The sequence below is a fragment of the Pseudochaenichthys georgianus genome, chromosome 24, assembly GCF_902827115.2.
Source record: "Pseudochaenichthys georgianus chromosome 24, fPseGeo1.2, whole genome shotgun sequence".
Taxonomy (NCBI): domain Eukaryota; kingdom Metazoa; phylum Chordata; class Actinopteri; order Perciformes; family Channichthyidae; genus Pseudochaenichthys; species Pseudochaenichthys georgianus.
In genome coordinates, this window is record NC_047526.1 from 25,041,673 (window position 1) to 25,063,596 (window position 21,924).

At 44.6% G+C, this 21,924-nt stretch overlaps 2 protein-coding genes across 2 annotated transcripts in view; one reads left to right on the plus strand and one right to left on the minus strand.

Annotated features, from left to right (window-relative positions):
- Positions 1 to 15,658: 15,658 nt before the first annotated feature.
- On the minus strand, positions 15,659 to 19,485 carry mrpl19 (mitochondrial ribosomal protein L19). The gene is made up of 6 exons (XM_034076106.2): positions 19,377 to 19,485; positions 19,062 to 19,176; positions 18,859 to 18,977; positions 18,233 to 18,367; positions 16,461 to 16,642; positions 15,659 to 16,151 (listed from the first exon to the last, which is right to left on the minus strand). Exons 1-6 carry the CDS (start codon positions 19,453 to 19,455, stop codon positions 15,930 to 15,932), a joined length of 852 nt encoding a protein of 283 aa, XP_033931997.1. The 5' UTR covers positions 19,456 to 19,485; the 3' UTR covers positions 15,659 to 15,929.
- A 1,132-nt stretch (positions 19,486 to 20,617) lies between these two features.
- LOC117439537 (protein eva-1 homolog A) overlaps positions 20,618 to 21,924 on the plus strand; it is a 79,984-nt gene continuing 78,677 nt past the window's right edge. Inside the window, exon 1 of the mRNA XM_034075465.1 lies at positions 20,618 to 20,852. Coding sequence (XP_033931356.1) covers positions 20,744 to 20,852 — 109 coding nt within the window. The 5' untranslated portion in view covers positions 20,618 to 20,743. The remainder of the gene's footprint in view (positions 20,853 to 21,924) is intronic.

Below are 21,924 nucleotides of genomic sequence, written 5' to 3' on the forward strand. Positions count from 1 at the left end.
TGTGATGTATTGTCGTCTGGGGCATGATAATATACCCATGTCATTAGGGCTGGACATTGCTAACATGTGTATGAGAGTGTGTGTGTGTGTGTGTGTGTGTGTGTGTGTGTGTGTGTGTGTGTGTGTGTGTGTGTGTGTGTGTGTGTGTGTGTGTGTGTGTGTGTGTGTGTGTGTGTGTGTGTGTGTGTGTGTGTGTGTGTGTGTGTGTGTGTGTGTGTGTGTGTGTGTGTTTGTAAAAGGTAGGTTTTAAAACAATGTCACAGTTCAAAGGAGGCCACAGCTTGCTGGTAAAGTCCGATACCTGCTGCGCCCGTAAAGGAGGCAGAATGAGGTGAGTAAAGTGAAATGAATGCAGCCTACCGCCACAGAGAGAGAGAGAGAGAGAGAAAAAACCCAGGGCAGGCTGCGGATATTAGTGAGAGAAAGGGGCTCTCAGGTGAATGTGTGTGTGTGTGTTGGAAGGAGAAGAAGGGGGGGCAGTAGCTAGAAGGGTGAGAAAGGTAGAAGGTTTTGATGTTTGGAGAGGGAGTGCAGCAGGGGAGCGCATCGTAATGTATCTATTGAAGTTCAGGCCTGTGTCTTTGATACAGTACATCTGTACCCCATTTCCCTTTTTTCCCCCAGCTGTGCACTCTCACGTGTACAGGAACAATAAGACCCAGGCCCATAAATTCCCTCACTCTCCCTCCGCATCCATCTCCCTTAGCGTCCATGGTTCTCAATTTTTTTCTCTCCTTTTTCCTGTATCTTTTTACACCAGTCCTCCTCACCCCTCTGTTCTCACCTTCTTCGTTTTGATATAATGTAGCGATAGCAGCTTTTGTTATGAGCTCTGACGTCTGTCTGCCTCAGATTGCTGACTTGGCTGCAGCCCCTCATCGTAAAAATAAAGCTTGAATTAATTGATTTCCTCTCAGTAAGAGGGGTCATGTCTTCTGCTCTGGTTTCCGACATCCCTTACTCCCCACCTCTTCCCTCGACTCACACTCCCCATCTCCTCACCCCCTGTGCACCCCCAACCAAATCCCTCCACTGCCCCTCTCCGCAATGCAAGAGGGTGGAAGTATCAGTTGGCCCCCGTCAGGTCCGCTGGGGTCTGGGTTGCGCGGTAAATGAAATATGGTAGCTGTCGCATTAGGAAATCCATTGAAGTTAATTAGGGCCGGTGTTCTCTGCGGAGCCACATCTGCTGCTGTTTAGGCGCCAACACCCCCCCCCATCCAGACACTACTGGGGGGACTGTTGTGAGGATGATGAGGGTGGGGGTTGATACCGACTGCGAAACTGGACCTGGGGTATTGAGTGGTGCTGGCCAGCGGTTGGCTGAGTGGCTCCGAGGTCGTGACCTCCAGGCAATTCGTGATGGTGGCTCCATGGAGCATCGAGTAATGGATACGGCGTTGTTATCAGGGCTATCAGCTGGCTAAGCTGTTGTAAACCAGCTACTCCACACCCACAAGATATAACAACATATGATATCAAGTAGCCGACTATTGTCCCGATTATTTCAGGATGGTTGATAATTCTCTACTCACTGTTTGGATTCATTGACGGTCAACCAATGTCGCCAATAAAAGATTAAACTGTCTTATATTATTGCCTGGTAATGAGCTGTGAAACAGATCTTAGTCATTTGGAAGTGAGGGCCATTGCGGGGTAATGGGGTGTAATTTTGTGATGGCAGCTCAGATAGAGCAGTCAGAGGGCGTGTGACGCTTTACCGTACGCCGGAGGATTTATTGTAGACCGACAATGTACAACAGCTGACTTACATCAGGAGGTGGGTGGGCTGGAGAGTGATAATGGCAACCAAACAATAGAGACAAGACAACCAAACCCAGTGTGACAGAGCTGAGCACTACATCGACAGTAATCACAGAACTCAAAGGTTTTGTCAAAGAGTGGCGGACACAGCAGGGTCAAGAGTTTAATGATAGTGTGTGTGTGAAGCATGGCGACTGGGCAGTGTATGGGCATGTAGACAAACGGTTCAGAGCTGCCATGAATGGCCGATCACAGCTCTTTAAGATGAGACCCTGAGAGTCCGACTGATGGGTTAGATTAGGTTCTGAAACATCCATCGGATTCAATGAGCGTCAAGCAGGCCCACGTGGAGTCTGCTGGCTGCTACAGGGTTTGTTTTCATATCAGGATCGGGTCAAATATTTGCAAATTAGTTTTCCCTTTTTTCTGTTTTAACCTGCTTGGAGTTCCAGATGGGAAATGGTTTACTGTATCAGAGCAGTTCAAAGAGTGTTTGGGGGGCTGTCACTCACAGAAAAGTAAGTTGACATTAAACTTTTCTGTATTCATTGTGTTGCCCCGCAAAAAAACACCCATCTGGTTCCTCAAACGGTTTAATAAAAAAATAATTATACCATTTTATGTTTTGGTAGGAGCAGGGTTAACAAGGTAGCCTGCATGTTTATTCATCTTTCCCCTGCGTGGTTTAGCCACATAAATCTTTACAGTATATTCATAATAAACAGAAGTGTATAAAAGTCTTGTTGCTTTAGGCATCAAATACTGGGTTTAAAGCTGTTCCAAATGGTGGTTATTTCTCTTATTATAAATAAATATAGGTTGATTCCATCTTAGTTAACTCTACATCACTTTTGGGTGCAGTTGTAACACTAATTGTTTTAAGTTCAGCAACATTTGACATATCAAGAGTGTAAGAATATACAGCTTGTATGGCAAACCCATTGTAAAGCCCTTTGAATCAAACCTGAGCTAATGGGCTGTATAAATAACATTTATTTGATATGACTTTGAATGATTTTCTCTGAAGGAAAAGCATTAAAAGAAGAATGGCGTTTTTTATCAGTGGGTCCACCAATCAGCAGGAGAAAGAAGTTCACTTAACCTTTGTGAAATCGCAGAATAACCAACCTTTGGTCAACCATAGCAGGGGGGCAGTCCCCCCACTGAGGGGTCTGATCATGTGTCACCTACAGTTCAGTTCTGGGAGCGTCTTCACTGTGTCATCCATCTTCACTTCGCATTCTAAGTGTGTGTCCGCAGTGTGTGTGTGTTTCACGCCATTTGTCAATAGTTCAGAGTGCAGCTTCACTCATTCGTCTTCAGCGAGCGTCTTAAGTGTGCATTCTTGTGTCCATCTCAGGTCATTAGTGGTCAGCTCATATAATGGATGCATGGGGTAGTAGGTGGCTATCGGGATAAAGTGAAGGGCTCCTCTCTTCTTGTCTGAAACTGATGGGACAACTTAACACGATTGTGGTAAAACTTATTTTTCAATCTGGTGATTGCTAGGCCTTGTGTGTCACAGAAAGACAGTAACAGACAAGGCCAGACAACATTGTTTTATTGTTCAAATGCAATATATACTGTAAATACATGAGTGACTTGGTCTCATTTGTGTTTGTTGACCTCAGAAGGATGTTTTCACAGTAGTCTGCCGAGGGTTAAGTTTCAAACATGCAACTAGTCATTACAGTCCTTTTTTTTTTTTGCTACATATTCCTCTTTCTGTAAAAAGTCAAATAAAACTAATTCTGATAATACAAATGTTGTATTCCAATATTATTCTCTTTTGTATTTTATTGTAGCTTTTACTGTGTCCCATTTGTTTACTTATATGCTGCTTTTTATAGCTCTTTGTTATTTACTTACCTACTAACTTACTTAATAACTTACTTACTTATGTATTTACTAACTGAATGAGTTAGTTAGCTGTATGGTTTTATTGTTTGGGAATCAAGGAAACAATAAGAATTCACGATAAAAAGAAAACTTTTATATGTCCAAGATTTCTAGACAATATCTTTAAGTTGACCTCAGCCTTATCCCCCAAGGTTGGCCATGTTGCCGAGCAAGATTTTATATTTTTCACCTGTTTTTTTGTTGACCTTCTCGACCCCAAGCCTTTTAATTTAAGAGACTTTTAACCGCTTCAGTTTCCTCCAACGGTCCTACAAAACTCTGAATATCCAATAAATGTGAATATCGTTCAGAGCATGTTCACAAAGCATGAAAAAATATACACTTAAGATCATCACATAATCAAAAGCGATGTGGTTTGGCTGGGAAACAAACGTTTGTATCAATAGCAATTTGGTTAGAATTGCCTCTCAGCTGATGTTTGATATGAGAGAAAACCAGAGGAGGCAGGCAGTGAGATGAAGCTGGCAGTACCCGTTCCTGTGAGTGTGTGTTCTGCCTGCATACTTGGCATCAGATCAAGGTGAATCTGGTATGAGCGAGGGAATGAGCTAAGGAAAGTGTGTGTTTGTGTGTGTGTGTGTGTGCATTTGCAGCCCTCATTAGTAAACTCCAGCCCTGCGTTCACAGTATGAACACACCACTCCTCCCCTTCCCTTCACTCTCAGCCTCTCAACTAAATGAGGTTAATAAACTCAAGCGTTTACTACCATCACCAACACCATCCCTCCTCTCCTGCTTTCTCCTTCATCTCTGCCTCTCTACCTCCACTGCGCTCTGCACTCCTGAGCCAGCACTCCCTTCTCCTCTAAGCCTCCCTCCTTCTTTCATCTCAGCTGAAACGCTTTCTTCCTCTTTTCCTCACCTCTTTTTTTTATTGTCATTGTTGCAGGGCGAAAGCTCTGGGATTTCCTCCCTCTATTTCCCAGGACAGAGCTGCAATTACAGCTCAGGAGAGAAGAAGACCAGCTGTGCGGGGGACTGGGGAGCAGTAGCAGAGAGACAAAGAGGAGAGCGCCCCTCAGAGGCCAGGGTATGAAACTGCTCATATTCCCACCATAATATTTTCCCTCACATCAAAGCAGACGCATACTTTCAGGACGCACGGCTGTTTTTTTAAGTACCAGGCAGGGTCACCATGACCAAACAGGAATAACAACCCATCTTAACGAATATTGTGCAGTGTTATGACCTAGCTCGGCTGTCGTGAACGTTAAAAACACAACTGAACACACAAAGCTGCTGTGGCAGGAACACACAGTGATACCAAGGAAATGTGAAGAATGCATCAAACAGCCTTGGGTGCTCTTATCTTGGACTGCATGTGGACAGGGACATCCTAAAAGAAGTAAATACTGAAAATATGATTAAAGAGAACACATAAACATAAAGGACACATTCAGACAGCTGTGACCTGATTACGTGAAGGAATGCTGAGGGACTGGCAGAAATCCTATGTGGCACCGTGTCGATACATACAACGTTTCAGAGGGAATGTCGTGTTTCCTTTCATTTTACAGCTTACATGTATAGCCTCACGTCTTATAGTTAATTAAATACATTTTTAGGCTGTGTATTACATAGATTAGTACTTAATATTTAATGTACCTGCTGTACAGTCAGTTAAATTGAAATAGCCTCTGTGATTATGCAACATATCTGACTGGATTATCTTCAAACAAAATAATTATTCGCCTCAGGTCTGCTCAGTGTTGCTCTGATCATGCTCTGATCATATGACTGAAGGGTGGCTTTTCATCAAGGCCCAAGCCTTTTTTTCTTTAAAGATCCCATGTCATGGCCATTTCTACTGATCATAATTCCATTGTTGAAGTATACTAAAATATATTTATACTGTGCAATTTTCCAAACTCACATTGGTTTCTCATACAGCATTTCTGTAAAGTATGTTTATTCACCGGTATTCACTCTCTGTCCTAAACGGCTTGTTGGAGCCCCCCCCCCCCCCCCCCCCCCCTCGTGTCGGCGATACAGCGAGAACAAGCGAAACTCATCCTGAGCACACACAAACACTCACAGCCGAAGTAAAAACAATAAGTGTGGCTTGATATTGAGTAAGAAAAAGGTTTATATAACACTGTGAGAATGGGTCTCCGGAGAGCATTTCTCCGCGATCCCAACGTAGTAGCCCGAAAAACGTTTATTTATATAGCCCAATATCACAAATGTTACATTTGTCTCAGTGGACTTCACAGTTTGTACAGAACATCAGTATGACAATACGACACCCTCTGTCCTTAGACCCTCGCATCGTACAAGGAAAGACTTCCGGAGAAAACCCACAGTTTAAAAGGGAAAAATGGGAGAAACCTCAGGGAGAGCAACAGAGGAGGGATCCCTCTCCCAGGACGGACAGACGTGCAATAGATGCCGTGTGTAAATTGAAAAGATAATACATTTGCAACATAGGTAGTCCAAATGTTTGGAAATGCAACAGGATCATCCATGACTCCGGATCCCGGCGTATATAGACACCAAAAAGAAAGAAATTTGGGGAAGCTGGGTTAATCGGAACATGAGAGTACACAGGTACAGACAGAGAGAAGGAAGAAGTAAGATGTCCCCCGACAAACTAAGCCTATATCAGCAAAACTAGGGGCTGAATCTAATCAGCCCTAACTATAAGCTTTATCAAAAAGGAAGGTCTTAAGCGCACTCTTAAAAACGGATAGGGTGTCTGCCGCCCGAACACAAACTGGAAGCTGATTCCACAAATGTGGAGCTTGATAAGAAAAGGCTCTGGCTCCCATTGTACTTTTAGAGACTCTAGGAACAACCAACAACCCTGCATTCTTGGAACGCAATGCCCTAGTAGGACAGTAGAGTAGAGTAGAGCTTCGCGAGAGTACCGCGGCTACATTCTTGTAGCCTACAGCGTTCAGGTTTGAACGTTTGATCTGAGGGATTTCTCTGCAAGCAGCTGGCCGCGTGCAGCTTCGTGACTGACAGTCGGAGCTACAGGTTGTTAACGCGTCCTCCAGGAGCTGTGGCCGGCTGTGCAGAGCCTCGACGGACAGGTTTGTGTCAACTTGTTGCTGGTGATGGCTGTGTTCCCGCACCCTCTCCCAGCTAAGTTGTCCTGATTGCTGTCTTATTTATTGTTTGGCTTAGACTTTCTGGTGACGACAGTGTTCCCGCTTCCTCTCCCATAAACTTGCCCTTATTATGCTCTTTTGAGAGTTCTGCTTGTGGCGTTGTGCCCGAACTATCATTAGCATTTGAGTCCCAGCTTTAGCTGCGTCTCTCATTCAATTTAGTATGAAAGCCAAGTGTGCCATAATTTGCCCGTTTTATGTTTAGATGCAGAGAGTAAGGTAAGTACTGGCCATAGTTACTACTGTAACTACGGTCCTATGTAAGCACTGGCTATGGTTACTACTGTGACCATGGCCCACGGTTTATGCGGGCTGTTCTATTCCATAGAAGCTAATTATCTGGTCTTAACATTGTGTTTTGACTTGGTTGCTTGATTGTTAGCAGCAGCCGCTTGGCTAACACCTTGCATGTACTGTTAAGCTTCATTATTTAACTCAGCCGGTGAGGGCAGTGCTCTCGCTCCCGCTCCCGGTAACGTATGGTTTTGATTGCAGTAGCGCTATATCGTGGTATTTACTGCTCCTAGTACTAGACTCTAGTCTACTACCACTGTACTAGGATGCTATGCAGAGAACAATCTTCACTGTGTGTGCTGTGTGCTCTGCATGTGTGGCCATTAAAGAGGATTTCATCCTCCCAATATTATATTATCTAGGGTGCAGCCGTTGGCTGACACTTTTAGACGCCGGCCACAGTTACTACTGTAACTATGGTTCTAAGCCGTGTATGTACTGGCCATAGTTACTACTGTAACTACAGTTCCAAGCTGCGTAAGTACTGGCCACAGTTACTACTGTAACTACGGCTCTGAGCCGCGTAAGTACTGGCCATAGTTACTACTGTAACTATGGTTCTATGCTGTGTAAGTATTGGCCAGAGTTAGTACTGTAACTACGGATCTAAGCCGTGTAAGTACTGGCCATAGTTACTACTGTAACTACGGGTCTAAGCCGTGTAAATACTGGCCATAGTTACTACTGTAACTACGGTTCTATGCCGTGTAAGCACTGGCCATGGTTACTGCTGTAACTACGGCTCTATGCTGTTCTCTTCTTTAGAAGCTAGTTGTCTGGTCTTCTCGCACCCGCTCCCAGGTACGCTGCACCTGGCATTCGTTATGAACTCAACCAGTGAAGGCAGTGTTCTCGCCCCCGCTCCTGGTAGACGTGTTGCTTGATTCTAGCAGCAGCCGCCCGGCTAAGCTGTCCTATTAAACATCTTTATTTAATCCAGCTAGGTGAAGGCAGTGCTCTCGCTCCCGCTCCCTCTGCCGGTAACGTGGGTGTAGTTACATCCCTCTTTGTTTTCGGCGAGTAGGAGCATTGCTCTACTCTTTCCGTTCAGCAGGTAGCTGGGGAAGGCTGTGTTCTCGCGCCCACTCCCGGCTACGCTGCATCCGGCTACCTATAGACTGGCTCATTCATGTCGCGCCTGTATGGCTTCTCTTGAGCCCGAGGACGGCCATGACCGCTGCCCCCCTCTGCCTTGGCCTCGAGCATTTGAGGGAGGGTCTCACGCAAAGCGCCTGCATGAGCTGTAGATTCATGCCTCGGGCGCTCAGAGTGGCTAGAGTCGCAGAAGTGGCACCTCTCCTCGTCACAACTTCCTCCAGCTCAGTCTGACCGTTCCCGGCGACTTGATGGAGGGATGGCTATGGGTTCACCCCCCAGGTAGAGGGCTAGAAACAGGCTGTCCTCTAAGGTGGGTCGGTTAGCTGCCGTCATGGAGCAGACAAAGTCGCTCCTGTTGGCCCTTCAGCCAGGGGCCGGTGCGGGGGCTACTAGCTTGCCGCCTGGCCCTTCTTCGGTTGCCACACCTCTACTTGAGGATGCCATGTCGCTAGCGGCTCCGGACAAACCTCTTCTATGAAGGGGGGGCAGAGCCCAGCTCACCCCCGAGGAGGCTTCCCACTCCTCTGCTCAGAGCTCTCTGCAGAGCACGGAGGATGCCTTCATGGCGGCCATTATTCATGCAGCCTTGTTACGCTTGCAGCTTCAGGTTCCGCAGGCCGACTCGGCTCAGGCTAGCGCCTTTTTCTGGCATAACCCTGCCCCTTTTCACTCCCACTGTTCCTCCTTCAGAGGAGTACCTGAGGGACCTCCATGCAGGCTGGAGAGACACCAGGGCCCTCTCCCACTCTGCTGCCAGGCAGGATCCGGCGAGGGTGGGGCTGGGTCGCTTGCCATCCATTGAGCCTGCCATCGCCTCCCCGATTCGGGCTCCTGATGCCCTCGGCCTCAGTGCAGGGTCACAAACGAGCTGCTCTGTAGGGCCTACGACACAGCGGCACGCATCTGATACTGGCTTTCTCTACCTCTCTGCAGCAGGCGCCGGCTGAGCCTTCTTTGCTGGGCCTCAGTGATGCATCACTGTAAGCCTTTGCCCTAATGTCTAGGGAAGGGGGACGAGTTATGTCCTTATTGGTGCAGACTCGTCGCCAGGTCTGGCCTACGACCGTCGTAGGCTGCTTTCCCAGTTACAGCTCAGTTACTGGGCTGTCTGTACTTCCGACCCTTGGGTGGTTTCCACCTTAACCCAGGGGTACGAACCGCAGTTCCGGCCCCTAGCCTTCAGCCGGGCCAAAATGACCGGGCAACATGGTGCCTTATATTCAGTTCCTTCGGCCCTTGGGCAGGCTGCCTCGGCCATTGTGCCCTTGGGCCCGCTGGCGTTGCGCCCCATGCAGATGTGGCTGAACAGCCTTCACTTGGACGCCAAGTGGCACAGGCGCAGGGAAGTCAGGGTGTCGCAGCGTTGCCTCCACTCTCGGTCACACTGGAGGGGCCTATCTCCTGATGGGTGTGCCCATGGGCGCCATCCCATCCCACCAGGAGACCGTCACCATAGGTGCAGGTCTCTCAGGGTGGGGTGCAGTACGGCAGGGCAGGACCGTTCAGGGTCAGTAGTCTGCCCAGGAGGGTGCACGCCATGCCAACGTGCTAGAGCTTCGGGCTGTGCAGCTTGCACTCACACACTTTCTACCCCTACTGGGGGGCAAGAATGTGCGTGTTCCTTGGGACAGCAGGTACGCTGTTGCCCAGACAGCAGTCCCTTCTAGACAGTGGGCGTTCTCACTCCACCTTGAAGGTCTATACGGCTGCTATATCTGCCCGTCATGTGGGAGTGGACGGCACCACAGTGGGGCACCACAGGTTATTGTCCCTCTTCCTGAGAGGGGCTTTACGGCAGCGTCCCCCTAGCACTCCGAGGGCTCTAGCTTGGGACTTGCCCCTAGTGCTGAATGCCCTGTCATCTCCTCCTCCCTTCGAGCCCCTAGCCCAGGTGGAGCTTAAGTGGCTGTCCCTGAAGGCAGCATTTCTGCTGGCCATGACCTCAGGGAAACGAGTTAGAGAGCTACATGCCCTCTCTGTGAGTGATACATGCCTAAGGTAGAACTCCGATGGCTCGGGTGTTGCCCTCTGGCCAAATGTGGCGTTCCTGCCCAAAGTGCTTCCACTAGCCCACTCCAATAGGCCTATCCAGCTGGCGCGCTTTAATGTCCCACAGGAGAACGGCACAACTGAGTTGCTGTGCCCTGTGCGTGCCCTAGAGGCGTATATTGGTGCTACGGCCCATATACGACAGTCAGAGCAGCTCTTCATCTGCCATAGCGGCACGAGAAGGGGCTGTGCTCTCTCAAAACAGCGGCTGTCCCACTGGGTTGTGGATACAATCACACATGCCTATGGGGCCAGTGGCCGCCCCCCGACATCAGGGGTGAGATGTCACTCTACAAGGAGCATCTCAACATCTTGGGCTGCCCTGAGAGGGGTGTCCCTGGAGACCATCTGCGCTGCGGCGTCGTGGTCATCGTCTGGCACATTCTCCAGGTTCTACCGGGTCAATGTCGCCACTCCCCATCCTTTGGGCGTGGTCCTGTTGCCGAGCTCCGCTGCTTCCAACTAGGTAAGCAAGTGTTCGGATTCTTCATGACATGGTTGGTGTATAGTCATCCAGTGCTAAAGCACCGCCTCTGGCGGTCATTAGGGACGAAATAGAACGATAGTTACGGCTGTAACTACCGCTCTATGACCGCCAGAATTTCCGGTCACTCAGAATTCTTGTGTGCTCGCGAGAAGATTCTGGGAACCGATCCACTAATGACGCCGGCCTATGTAGCCGTAGTCACGTGGGTCACAGGTGACTTTGTTGTTATTGGTACTCGAACTGCGCATGCGTGCGATGGACATATCCAGTGCTAAAGCACCGCCTCTGGCGGTCATCCGGGACTCATAGAACCGTAGTTACAGCCGTAACTATCGTTTGCGTGGAAGATTCATTGTTGACACGTACAAACTGAGAGCGTTCAGATAGATAGGACCTAAACCAGCCTAAAGCAGTTCCCTGTATGCCAACTAAGTGCTCTAGTCTTTGCAATAAGATATTATGGTCGATAGTATCAAATGCAGCACTGAGATCGAGCAAGACAAGAATAGAGACAAGTCCCTTGTCTGAGGCTATTAGAATGTCATTTGTGACTTTAACCAGAGCTGTCTCTGTGCTATGATGTGTTCTAAAGCCAGACTGAAAATCTTCAAATAAATCATTGTTTTTTAAGTAATCACACAACTGTTTTGCGACCGCTTTCTCAAGAATATTTGAGAGGAACGGAAGATTAGAAATAGGTCTATAGTTGGCTAAAACCTCTGGATCGAGGTTGTGCATTTTAAGAAGCGGTTTTATCACTGCTACTTTGAATGATTGAGGAACATAGCCTGATAATAAAGACATATTCATAATATTTAATAAAGAAGTGCTAATTAATGGAAAAACTTCCTTCAACAGCTTAGTTGGAATTGGGTCTAACATGCACGTTGATGGTTTAGAAGAGAGAATCATTTAATTTAATTGTTCAAGGTTTATGGCTGAAAAGCATTCTAGTTTACTATCTAGTGTAATATTAGAACTTACGTTTCCGGGAGCTGTTGATAACACTATACTTGTCAAAGGCAAGAGGTCATTAATTTTGTTTCTAAGAGTAACAATTTTATCGTTAAAAAAGCACATAAAATCATTACTACTGAGTGCTATGGGAATAGAAGGCTCAATGGAGCTGTGGCTCTCTGTCAGCCTGGCTACAGTGCTGAAAAGAAATCTTGCATTATTCTTATTCTCATCTATTAATGAAGAGTAGTAGGCTGCTCTCGCTTTACGCAGTGCTTTCTTATATTCATTGAGAGTAATATGCCAAATTAAACGAGATTCTTCAAGTTTAGTGGAACGCCATATCCTTTCAAGTTGTCTCGACTTTTGCTTTATTTTGCGGGTTTCGGCATTATGCCATGGAGCTTTGGTAAAAGCTAAATTTACCCATTTAAACAGTCGTGGTAGTTACCTTGTTTGTTTTAAACATCATACATACACAAACAACAATGAATGCTTTCAGGTTGTGTACCCGAATCTCCCGCTGGTCCAAACAAAGTAGGAACAGCATCGTTCTTCAGTGCCCTACGCTGTACATATCCGGCATGAATCGCTGAAAGGTTTGGGAAGCTTTGTTTCGTGAAAGGCTGGCAGAGGGTGTGGCCTCTGGGTATCCCCACGTCAGAGTACCCAGGAAGTAAACAATGGAAAATGAGAAATCTCCAACAAGGCGTTCAATCCAGTCAAAAATATTGCGTAATTCTACCCCGTTACGCAGATGAACTCCGAATTAAACAGATTCTTCCTTGGCCTGTGCTTCACCCTTCCCCCCCAAAAAGGGCTATTCATTTTCTGAAATGCTGCTGACAAACAACAAACATAACCTCTTCGGTAGATGTAATTATATCGTTTTCTAAATTAAAGGGGAACTCCACCAATTTTCCATACCAAAGTCTATGTTATACACAACCGGTAAACACAGTTGTAAAATATCTTCTGTGGTTCTGAAGGAGCTTAGTCAAGACCGAGAAAATGACTTTGTGACATCACTTGTGTTTCCCAGATTGAGTTTAAGACATTTCAACTGAAGCCTGCCTTACAAAGTAGGGGTGTGCAGATTGCCACTTACCAGGAAGCAATAAAATCTTTTGAGGTGTAGGATCCAGTATTTTTGGGGCTTATTAGGTACTAAAAGTAAAGATATTTACGCTTCCTTTTCTTTTCTGTCTCTTAAATCCCTCAACTTTATGGAAGTGCAACACAAAGTTGCCTCTTATCAGTGCCCCCACTCCTGCTCGTATAGTCATCCTAGCTGAATGAGAATTGTTGGACATATGCCATTTCGATTGACACTTTTATCTGTAAATTGTTCGGATGCTTGTCCCCAACTAGAAACGATCCCCTGACCTTGGCACCTCCCGCCAGACCCTCTCCACACTGGATCACATTATTAAAATGACTGTGATATGTGCCTGTTCAGCTTCAGGCATCAGCTGCTTGCAATGTAATGTTTCCCAACAGCTGTCGCACTGTTCGGCTGGTGTGTGAGTGTGTAACAAAGAGAGAGTGATGGCAGCAGGAGCCCCCGTCAGACCCATGGGACGGTCGGGAGAGGAGCAGACGGTCGTGTCGTTTCACTGGAAACATATGGTGAAACTCAAGTGTGTAATTTACCTAGGACTACGGGTGGCCCTGAGTAGCACGTACACACATGCGCATGCACACATGTACACAAACACACTGACAGGGTGTAATTTACCTGAGGCCTATGGGTGGCCCAGTGTCCCGTTGCACTTGTCACACACTCAGACGGCTCATACCCAGTTCACTTTCTTGTAGAGACGGAGAGAGTGAAACTAATTTCCCCAGGCCTGCAGACAAAAGAGCAAGAAATCACACGGTGACAGAGATGTTAGAGAGGGTGTATTTAGTGTATTGTGGGGAAGACATTACCCCAAAAGCTCAACCTGTGGGAGTACTGCACACCCTGTATCACATCCGCTCCTATTCATCAACCTGGCTCCTTTTCAAAGCGGGCGCGATCCTCCTTCAAAGAGATGAAGGTCATGGGAGCACCAGTGAAGGGGAGGAAGACAGATTAGAAGAGTGTGTCCCTCCCTACATTCCTGCACTGACCTTCATAGTAGTGTGGCACTGTAGCTATCATCGGCCCACCATGCTTTACAGTGGTTTGTTATTGAGGGCTGGGATTATGGGCTCCTCCAACCTGCATGCCCCACCCCAATTCCACGGCAAGCGTAAATGGAGCATATCTTATTCCGCGTGACGATTGACAGACAGGCGGTCCCAGACGTTTACGGTTGGCACTGTTTGAGGTGTCTGTCTGTGAAGGCTGATATGATAGTCTGTCTACAAGTCGCTGTGTTTGCATGTCGGTGTGTGTGTGTGTGTGTGTGTGTGTGTGTGTGTGTGAAAGAGCTGGTGTTTGATCTCCTTTCCCAGCCAAGGGGCTTTAACTTCACTCCAGGTGCAGAGAAGTCAACCTGGGGGCATGGGAGGCACATACAGTTGAGATCACAACCCTGATGTACTACACACACACACACACACACACACACACACACACACACACACACACACACACACACACACACACACACACACACACACACACACACACACACACACACACACACACACACACACACACACACACACACACACACACACACACACACACACACACACACACACACACACACACACACAGAGGAAGTTTCCTTGATGCAGTTACTCAGACTGAGTAACTTTGTGGTTTAAACTGGTTTACCAGTCCAGTGGTGTCGCCGTGGAATGCTTCTAGAGCATCAGCAGGATAAACATTACTGTTACCGCCTCCACATGAAAACATCAATCAGTCGCTAACAGAAATACTGAGAGTTCAAAAATGAAAAGGTGAAAGGGCCAGCTGGTTCAGTGGGCAACATAATGACAATGTGCAGGACCAGCTCTCAGTCTACTGTATACACCAGCAGATAGAGTTGTTTTTCATTGCTGCAGGTCAGCTCTGATTGAACACAGTAAATGAGAGTCAACACTGGGACTAAACACGGCATGTGACTCTGAAGTGAAGTTGATATAAAGTTATTAACAGGTGAAGGTTTGGATCAAATCATTGGCAAACCATTAATTCTACCCCAAAAATGTCGTTAAAAGCTCTTAACTGCATTTCTTCCATTCCAGCACCTCAAAAGCAGCGGGAGTAAGCACTCTCTTTATTCCTCCATATCTCCACACAGGAAATCTGTGTGGTCCGTAATGAGCTCAGTAAACATCTGCTGCTCCTGTATTAAAGACCATTTTCTACGCGTCTCATCCTGTAATATGGAGAAATTAGAGTGCAGGGACTCATTCGGGGTGTTTATACACACACATTCAGTGAGCAGACATAACATAAGGAGTCCAAGTGTTTTTATACTACCCTACTGACGCGCTAACATACCAGCTCAACACCACAATTTTCCATCCACAACAGTAAAACACTACTGGGTGTCCTTGGTGTATGGGCCTTGACTACCAGGGTTGCTTTTTTTGTTGAAAGTGCAAGGTACTGGGGCCTGATCCAAGAAGCAGGTTTACTGATTTATCTGGAAATCTTTGGTAATTTATACCCAGAAGCCCCTCAAAGCTGGAACATGTCATTATAAAACCCCCCTTTTCAGATGTTACATCAGATAACTCGGTAAAGCTGCTTTTTGCAAACAGGCTCTTCATTATTTCTTCAACTAAAACAAATACACGGTCTGTTTATTTAGCATGGCAGCGTTTCCATCTAAACACTGTAGGACACAACAAAGGCTTGGTTATGCAACTGCTGGTGGATGTGACATTTAAAGAGGAGTAGCACCACCTAGTGTCAGCTCTTCATAACTCCATGGCAAATACCAACATGTAACTAACCTTAAAGCAAAGAGAAATAACTAAAAATAAAACTCACACTGTTTCTTGAGAGAACAAAATGTAATCCAAAAGAAAGAATATTTAATGTATTTTTATTATAGAAAACACATATTTCATGTGATTATTAAGGCCAGTACAGTAGACTTGCCACACACACAGAAGACATCTCTCCTCAGACTACAACTCCAGCTTTCATATTTGCTCCTGCACATTTTTACACTGTGGTGATTGACTTAATCCAGCAGAGTGTTCTTCATCCATGAAAACCTCACATTCCAGGCTTTTCCCATTCCTGTCAAAGTCTGCTGATGGTAAGATGGGACAACGTTTGCAGTTTAGGATATCCCTCACTTGCTCGTGTTCTGCTGGACCTCACTGAAGATCTTCTCCTCCAGTTCGGAGGTGTCGTACTCCTTCAGCATGTCGTACTCTCTCCATGGCTGCGCCCACTTCTGCGCATGCTCCATCTGCTCCATCGTCAGGGACAGGTCAAAGCGGATGCCCTTGATGTAGAATTTTGGTCGTTCCCAGCGTTTGGACCATGGCTTTGGCCGCATCCTTACTTTGATCTGGTGAATTGAGAGAAAATCCCAATCATTGGAAAATATTGATCAACATTACCAGAAAAAATACCTGCGTTAATAAGAATCATAATAGTATAGGTTTCTAACAATAGCTTTAACAATATTACATTGCATTTAGCTGACGCTTTTATCCAAAGTGCCTTCGACCAAGAAGATACAAACTTGAAGAAAACAGAGTCATATAAGTACATCAGGTTTCATAGAGACAAACCAATAATAAGTATGCATGAGTTTAAAGAGGAACCATTTCATCCAGCTCTTTTTGACATATGCAGACCCTGTAGGGGCTCTTACGTCGTTGAAAGGCACCTCTCCAGTGGGGGAGATGGGCACGGGCTTCATGTCCGGGTTCACGGTGCTGTAATCAGGCATAGCGTCTCTCAGGTACAACAGGCTGTCGTCCAGCCTCTTCTCCAACTTCAGCACTTCTACCTTCTGGATGCGAGGGCTGTACAGGTCGAAGCAAATCTCCACACCTGAAGAAACACATGATTGAAATCATAGTTTAACTTAAAGGCAAACTGGTTCACTTTTTGTATAATTGGATGAACCTCAGTATGGGGAAAGTTATTAAGCATGATTCTTTTGCAATTAAATGACAGCACTTATTTTAAACAATAAGCCTGTGTTGCCCTATTAAAGAGAGAACACACATGAATAGAGGGAGGGTCTCAGGTTGAGAAGCAGCATACTTTGTGAATACACAAGAAAACCTTAATATCATAGAAACATTGTATATCATTCAGAAATAGTGTAGGAAATGGACGGTCATAGTGAGTTACTTCATTTACAAACCAATGACAAAACTATTTGGTTGACATAAGACTAAATATACTTTCATGCCAGGTAACAATGATGTCAAATTGTGTGTTAAAAATATGTCAGAAGGGGTGCAACAACTAATCGACTTAATCGATTACCAAATTAGTTGCCAACTAATTCAGTCGTCGATTCGTTGGTGACGTCATCACGTGTGTTTTACGCGCCGTTAAACTCCAACTTTATCGGTACTGGAGACATTAAAAAAAATATAGGTCACGATTATTGCTACATAAGCATTATATCGCAGTCTTAGTGTCGCCAACTCGTTTCTAATATACAAATGCGTCTGATGTATTTTCGATCTTTCTCTCCCCGTCTGTGTGCGAGGGGGCGGGGCAGTTTACACACACGCAGCTGCTACATGCAGCAACACACTGCGGAGATGGCGGAGAGAACTCGCTCCAAGGTGTGGTTAAACTTTACCCGTCTCGATGTGGACAATGCTCTTTGCCAAAAGTGCAATAAGAGTTTAGCATGTAAGGGCGGTAACACGAGCAATTTGTCGAAACATTTAGCAAAAGTGCTCCACATTCAGACGGAGAAATGCACCGGGTTCGACTGTCTTTCTAGCAGCTCTGTAGCCCCATCCACGAGTAACGTTTCCACGTCAGGTGTTATGTATGCTAGCAGCAACCTTTATATATACAGTCTATGGCAGCAACACACAGAGTTAACTCAAGGATACAAACATGGGTTAATGATTAGAGGTAACGGAGTTATTTAGTTTGTTAAAGTTTCAGCTATTCTGTTTACAGTTCTGTCATCACATTATTTAATAAGATTTGTTAAAACACTGTTGTTTCTTTTGATGTGAAATATTATTTATTTACTTTAAATAAAAAGCAATGTTACATTTGTTCAAAATGGGTTTAGTTAATTTAATAATATATGTATTTTTGAATCAAGTATTCATCTTTATTGTTTTCATTGTTAGTTTCCACATGCCTAAAACAACATAAATGAAAAGTTGATGGCTAAATAAGAGCGTCGAGAAATTGTGTAAGGCATAATAGTCCGAATTATTATTCGATTATCAAATTAGTCGTTTGTTGCAGCCCTAGGTGCAACTACCCAAAAATAGCAAGTTATGCCATCATTTTTACAGAACAAATGATGATGACAATTGGTCATTATCAAAAGAGAAAAAAAATGTCTGACGATCAACTAATCAAATTGGCGAAATGTCCTGTTTTTCAGGAGACCTTTGTTCCTGAAAGCTTACACAGAACATAAATAAACCTCACCTTGGTTATCAATGATGTTCCTCAGGATGAATGTGGCTCCGAGCCCCGTCCCCCCCCTCTGGATACAGATGCCAACAAAGCGGCTCACTTTCCCAGCTGCATTTGTGTCGGCCATGGTCACTGCCAGGATGCTCCCTTGAAACAATAATTGACATTTAAAATTAGTATACAAACAACTGTTTAATACACAGTAATTCTTAAAACACAATTTTTATTCGAAAAGGTTTGCTATATAAAGTAAAACAAAAAGGGGAAAAAACTATGGAATGATTAATAATGTTGATTATTTAAATAAATGTCTCATTACCGTAGAATATTATAATATTATTATTATATGGAAAGAATATATAAGTCTAAAAGTTAACGGTGCAAGTTATATCCGATTCAGAGGTCTGCAATAGATTTGAGACAATATCATATGTTGCCCATTTTATTTGTATTTAAATTAAAGCATAAGGATAATCTGGCAGTAGACTGACTGCTAGGACATGAGAAATATATGGCCTTGTAGCTTTGATTTCACTTGTATCAATGGAAAAGTGTCAATGATATTCCCCAGATTACAGAAGAGAAAGGTGTTTGGGTGACTCAGTGTATGAATGTTGTGGGGTTAACCAATGTCTTACCTGGGTAGAATTCAGGGATGTTGAGCACTTGCCTCCTGCGGATCATGTCTTTCCTCTCCATGGAAAACTTTATAGGATCTGTTCTCTGTCTGGGTGGGATGAACTCTGGGCTCAGGAACCTAGGAAGGAAGACAAAACACTTACAGAAAAACATACTTTACGCAGAATGCAGTATTTGGAGAAAGAATGGAAATACATCCTACTTTCTCAGCGATGCCACAGTCTGTGTTTTATCAACAATGACAGGTTTAGATGGAGGGGTGAACTTCGGGGGCTCCTCGTGGGGAGAAAGACGACACAGACACGTGGATATGAACCCTGGAAATAAAAACAAGAACATAAGATAACAGTAGAGTCGAATAATGGTCATTAGGTTAAATAGTCGCAAGTTAACAATGTACCGTTAGCAACATTAGCTCATACGTCAGGATGAACATTATAAATACTGCATGTTTTTCAAAGCCTGACAGCAAATTCAAAGTAGAACGGATAATTGTGCGCTTGTTGTGTTTACTTACGTTCATTTCGGAGCCGGAGGTTTCGTAGTAAGCTTAGTGAAAACATCATTTTGTTGAGCCCTTTCCCACAGACAGCCATGTCTGACCTTCTGTTGTCACATGGAAACGCGTACGGAAGCCGTGTAGGGCAAATGTTGTTGAAACGCGATTTATTCGAATCTGCAGTAAAGTACATTGTCCACAAGATGGTGCAACTGTTATATCAATATAAGAAAGAAAGCAAGAGAACCCTAACAATTATCCTACCGTGATAACAGATTAATACAAATGTTGATTTATTGACAGTGCAGGTCTCCCTTGAAAAAGAGATCATTGATCTCAATGGGATTTTACCTGGATAAATAAAGGTTTTGAATTGAATTGAATTGAATTGAGATGGCAGCATTTTTTTTCTTTTACAGATAGTATGTGTTTATATTGTTGGCTACATCAACAACATCCGGAGAGTCAATTACATGTTTTTGGTTATAGATTTATTTATGAATTATTTCAGACAGGCTTTTAAAGTAGTGTTTTATGATTAAAAAAATACATGTATTGGACAAAAAAAAACGGATGTTAAGAGGCTTAACTTTAGTAAAACACAACAATAAATAGCCTAATGGATACTTTATTACAAGTAATATTATCCACACTTAGAAGTACACCAGTATTTGTATTTTTATACTTTTTATTTATGGGCCTATTTAATTAAACAAATGCACTTTTCTTAGAAAATAAACTCATTTGTACATACAGTAGGCCTATAAGCTAATAATAACTACAAAAAAACATGAAAATAATTACAGGAATTGAGCTGAATGAAAAAATGAAACAAAAATAAATAAGTAAATACATCTGTACATATGCTTTCTTGTTATAAAAAAAACCTACTCGGTGCTTTAGCCCCAATAATAATACTAATAATAATACAAATGTTTATTTTAGTTTATTTTAATCATTTTCTCCATCTATTATCAGCTATGTGTTTTTTTATTTCTAATGTTGTATGTCATCCTTTCCGTAGTGTACACTCCAGTATTTCACATTTGCATACATTATTCAAATGTGAAGTCCTCATTGGGTGACACATGGGCACTTCCATATTTATGGCTAGGGAACTCTGGGTCTTTGGGACCCTGCAGGGGAGCGGCGGTGCTCCAGGTGGGCTGCCTCCACACCACAACACGCAGTTAGAGTAGAAAGCAGTGCTGCAGCCCAGAGGAGCCCCGACCCGCAGTCTGTCAGAAGAGTGGTGGAGGAGGATGAGGGAGGACTAGAGGCATGGCACTGCGCACCTCCCGCAAGAGACGCGGATCCTGAACCCCAATGCAGCTTCTGGACTTTCTAATGCTTTGGATAAACTCACAAACTTCGAGGCTTCAAGGATGTTCTTCTCAGATGGGACTCTCTCAGCAGTCACTTATGCTCTCCTGTTGGGAATAACGTGTGTGAGCGTCCTCTGCGATCTCACCAAGGGCTCTTCAGACTTTTCAGGTTGGGAATAAATATGTTGTTCTTGGTCAAAAAGAAGTGTAACACCTCTGTTTGTAGCCTTGAAAAGTAACGATACAGCAGCATGTCCAGATGCCCCACTTGTTTGTGTCTGCGCTCAAGCCTCATCACACTTTCCGATAGAGAAGTGCACTGATTTCACGCTATAGGATATTGAAAAAATAACTAGGATAAGTCCAGATGTATGCTTTAAAACGACTTTCAAAACAACTGTCTGTGAGCAGTGATTTCAGAGTGTTGTCGCGCGCACTTCTCTCAGGAAGACCCGTGCCTCTGGCGTGCTGCAGCATGCACACTAATGTTTGTTTCAACAACGTGTAACCTGGAAACACAACTTAAACATGCGGAAAAGACCCATGTTTCTTATCTTTTGGGCACATCTGAGTCACACTTCAAACAACAGGTTCTCCTTTACTACGGCCACCTGTGTAGGGATTAAGGGTTGCTTTATCAGTACAGCATATATCCCATTTATACAATTGAGATACATGGGATGTGGTTAATGTGTCACTATAGAGAAGTTGTTTATACACATAGTATTAAAGGTATGCAATGCAAGTCATATTAGTGCCTGGAAACTGCCCATTACCTCAGGTTTATGTGCAATCCAGTGTGACGGAATCTGAAGGCTTTTATTTGACTAAAGTAATGAGTTATTCTGCGTTGCATTAAAGGCCATTGAGCTGTGCTGAACCCAAGGCAGGCCTGCAGGTTTTGTTTACAGTGCCATAAAACAGGAAGGCAGCTTTGTGTCGGTGTTAATTGGCCTCTAATGGGTCTATTGGTTGGAAACGAGCAGGCTAACACTGTGGGGAAAAGGTGCTAAAGCGCAGATGTATGTACCATGCCCTGTGTGTACGAATGTGTGTGCATGTGTCCATGTTGCAGCCTAATGAGCTGCTAAAGATCACTGTGTAGTGAAGGCTGTTAACAAGGTTGTGATTCTCTAATTACCATGAATGTGTCAGTAGTTGTTGGTTTTGTCATAAATACTCTGAGTACATTAAACAACGGTTGATTAAGCAAGAAGCGTACACTATTAGCCCGGGTGAAT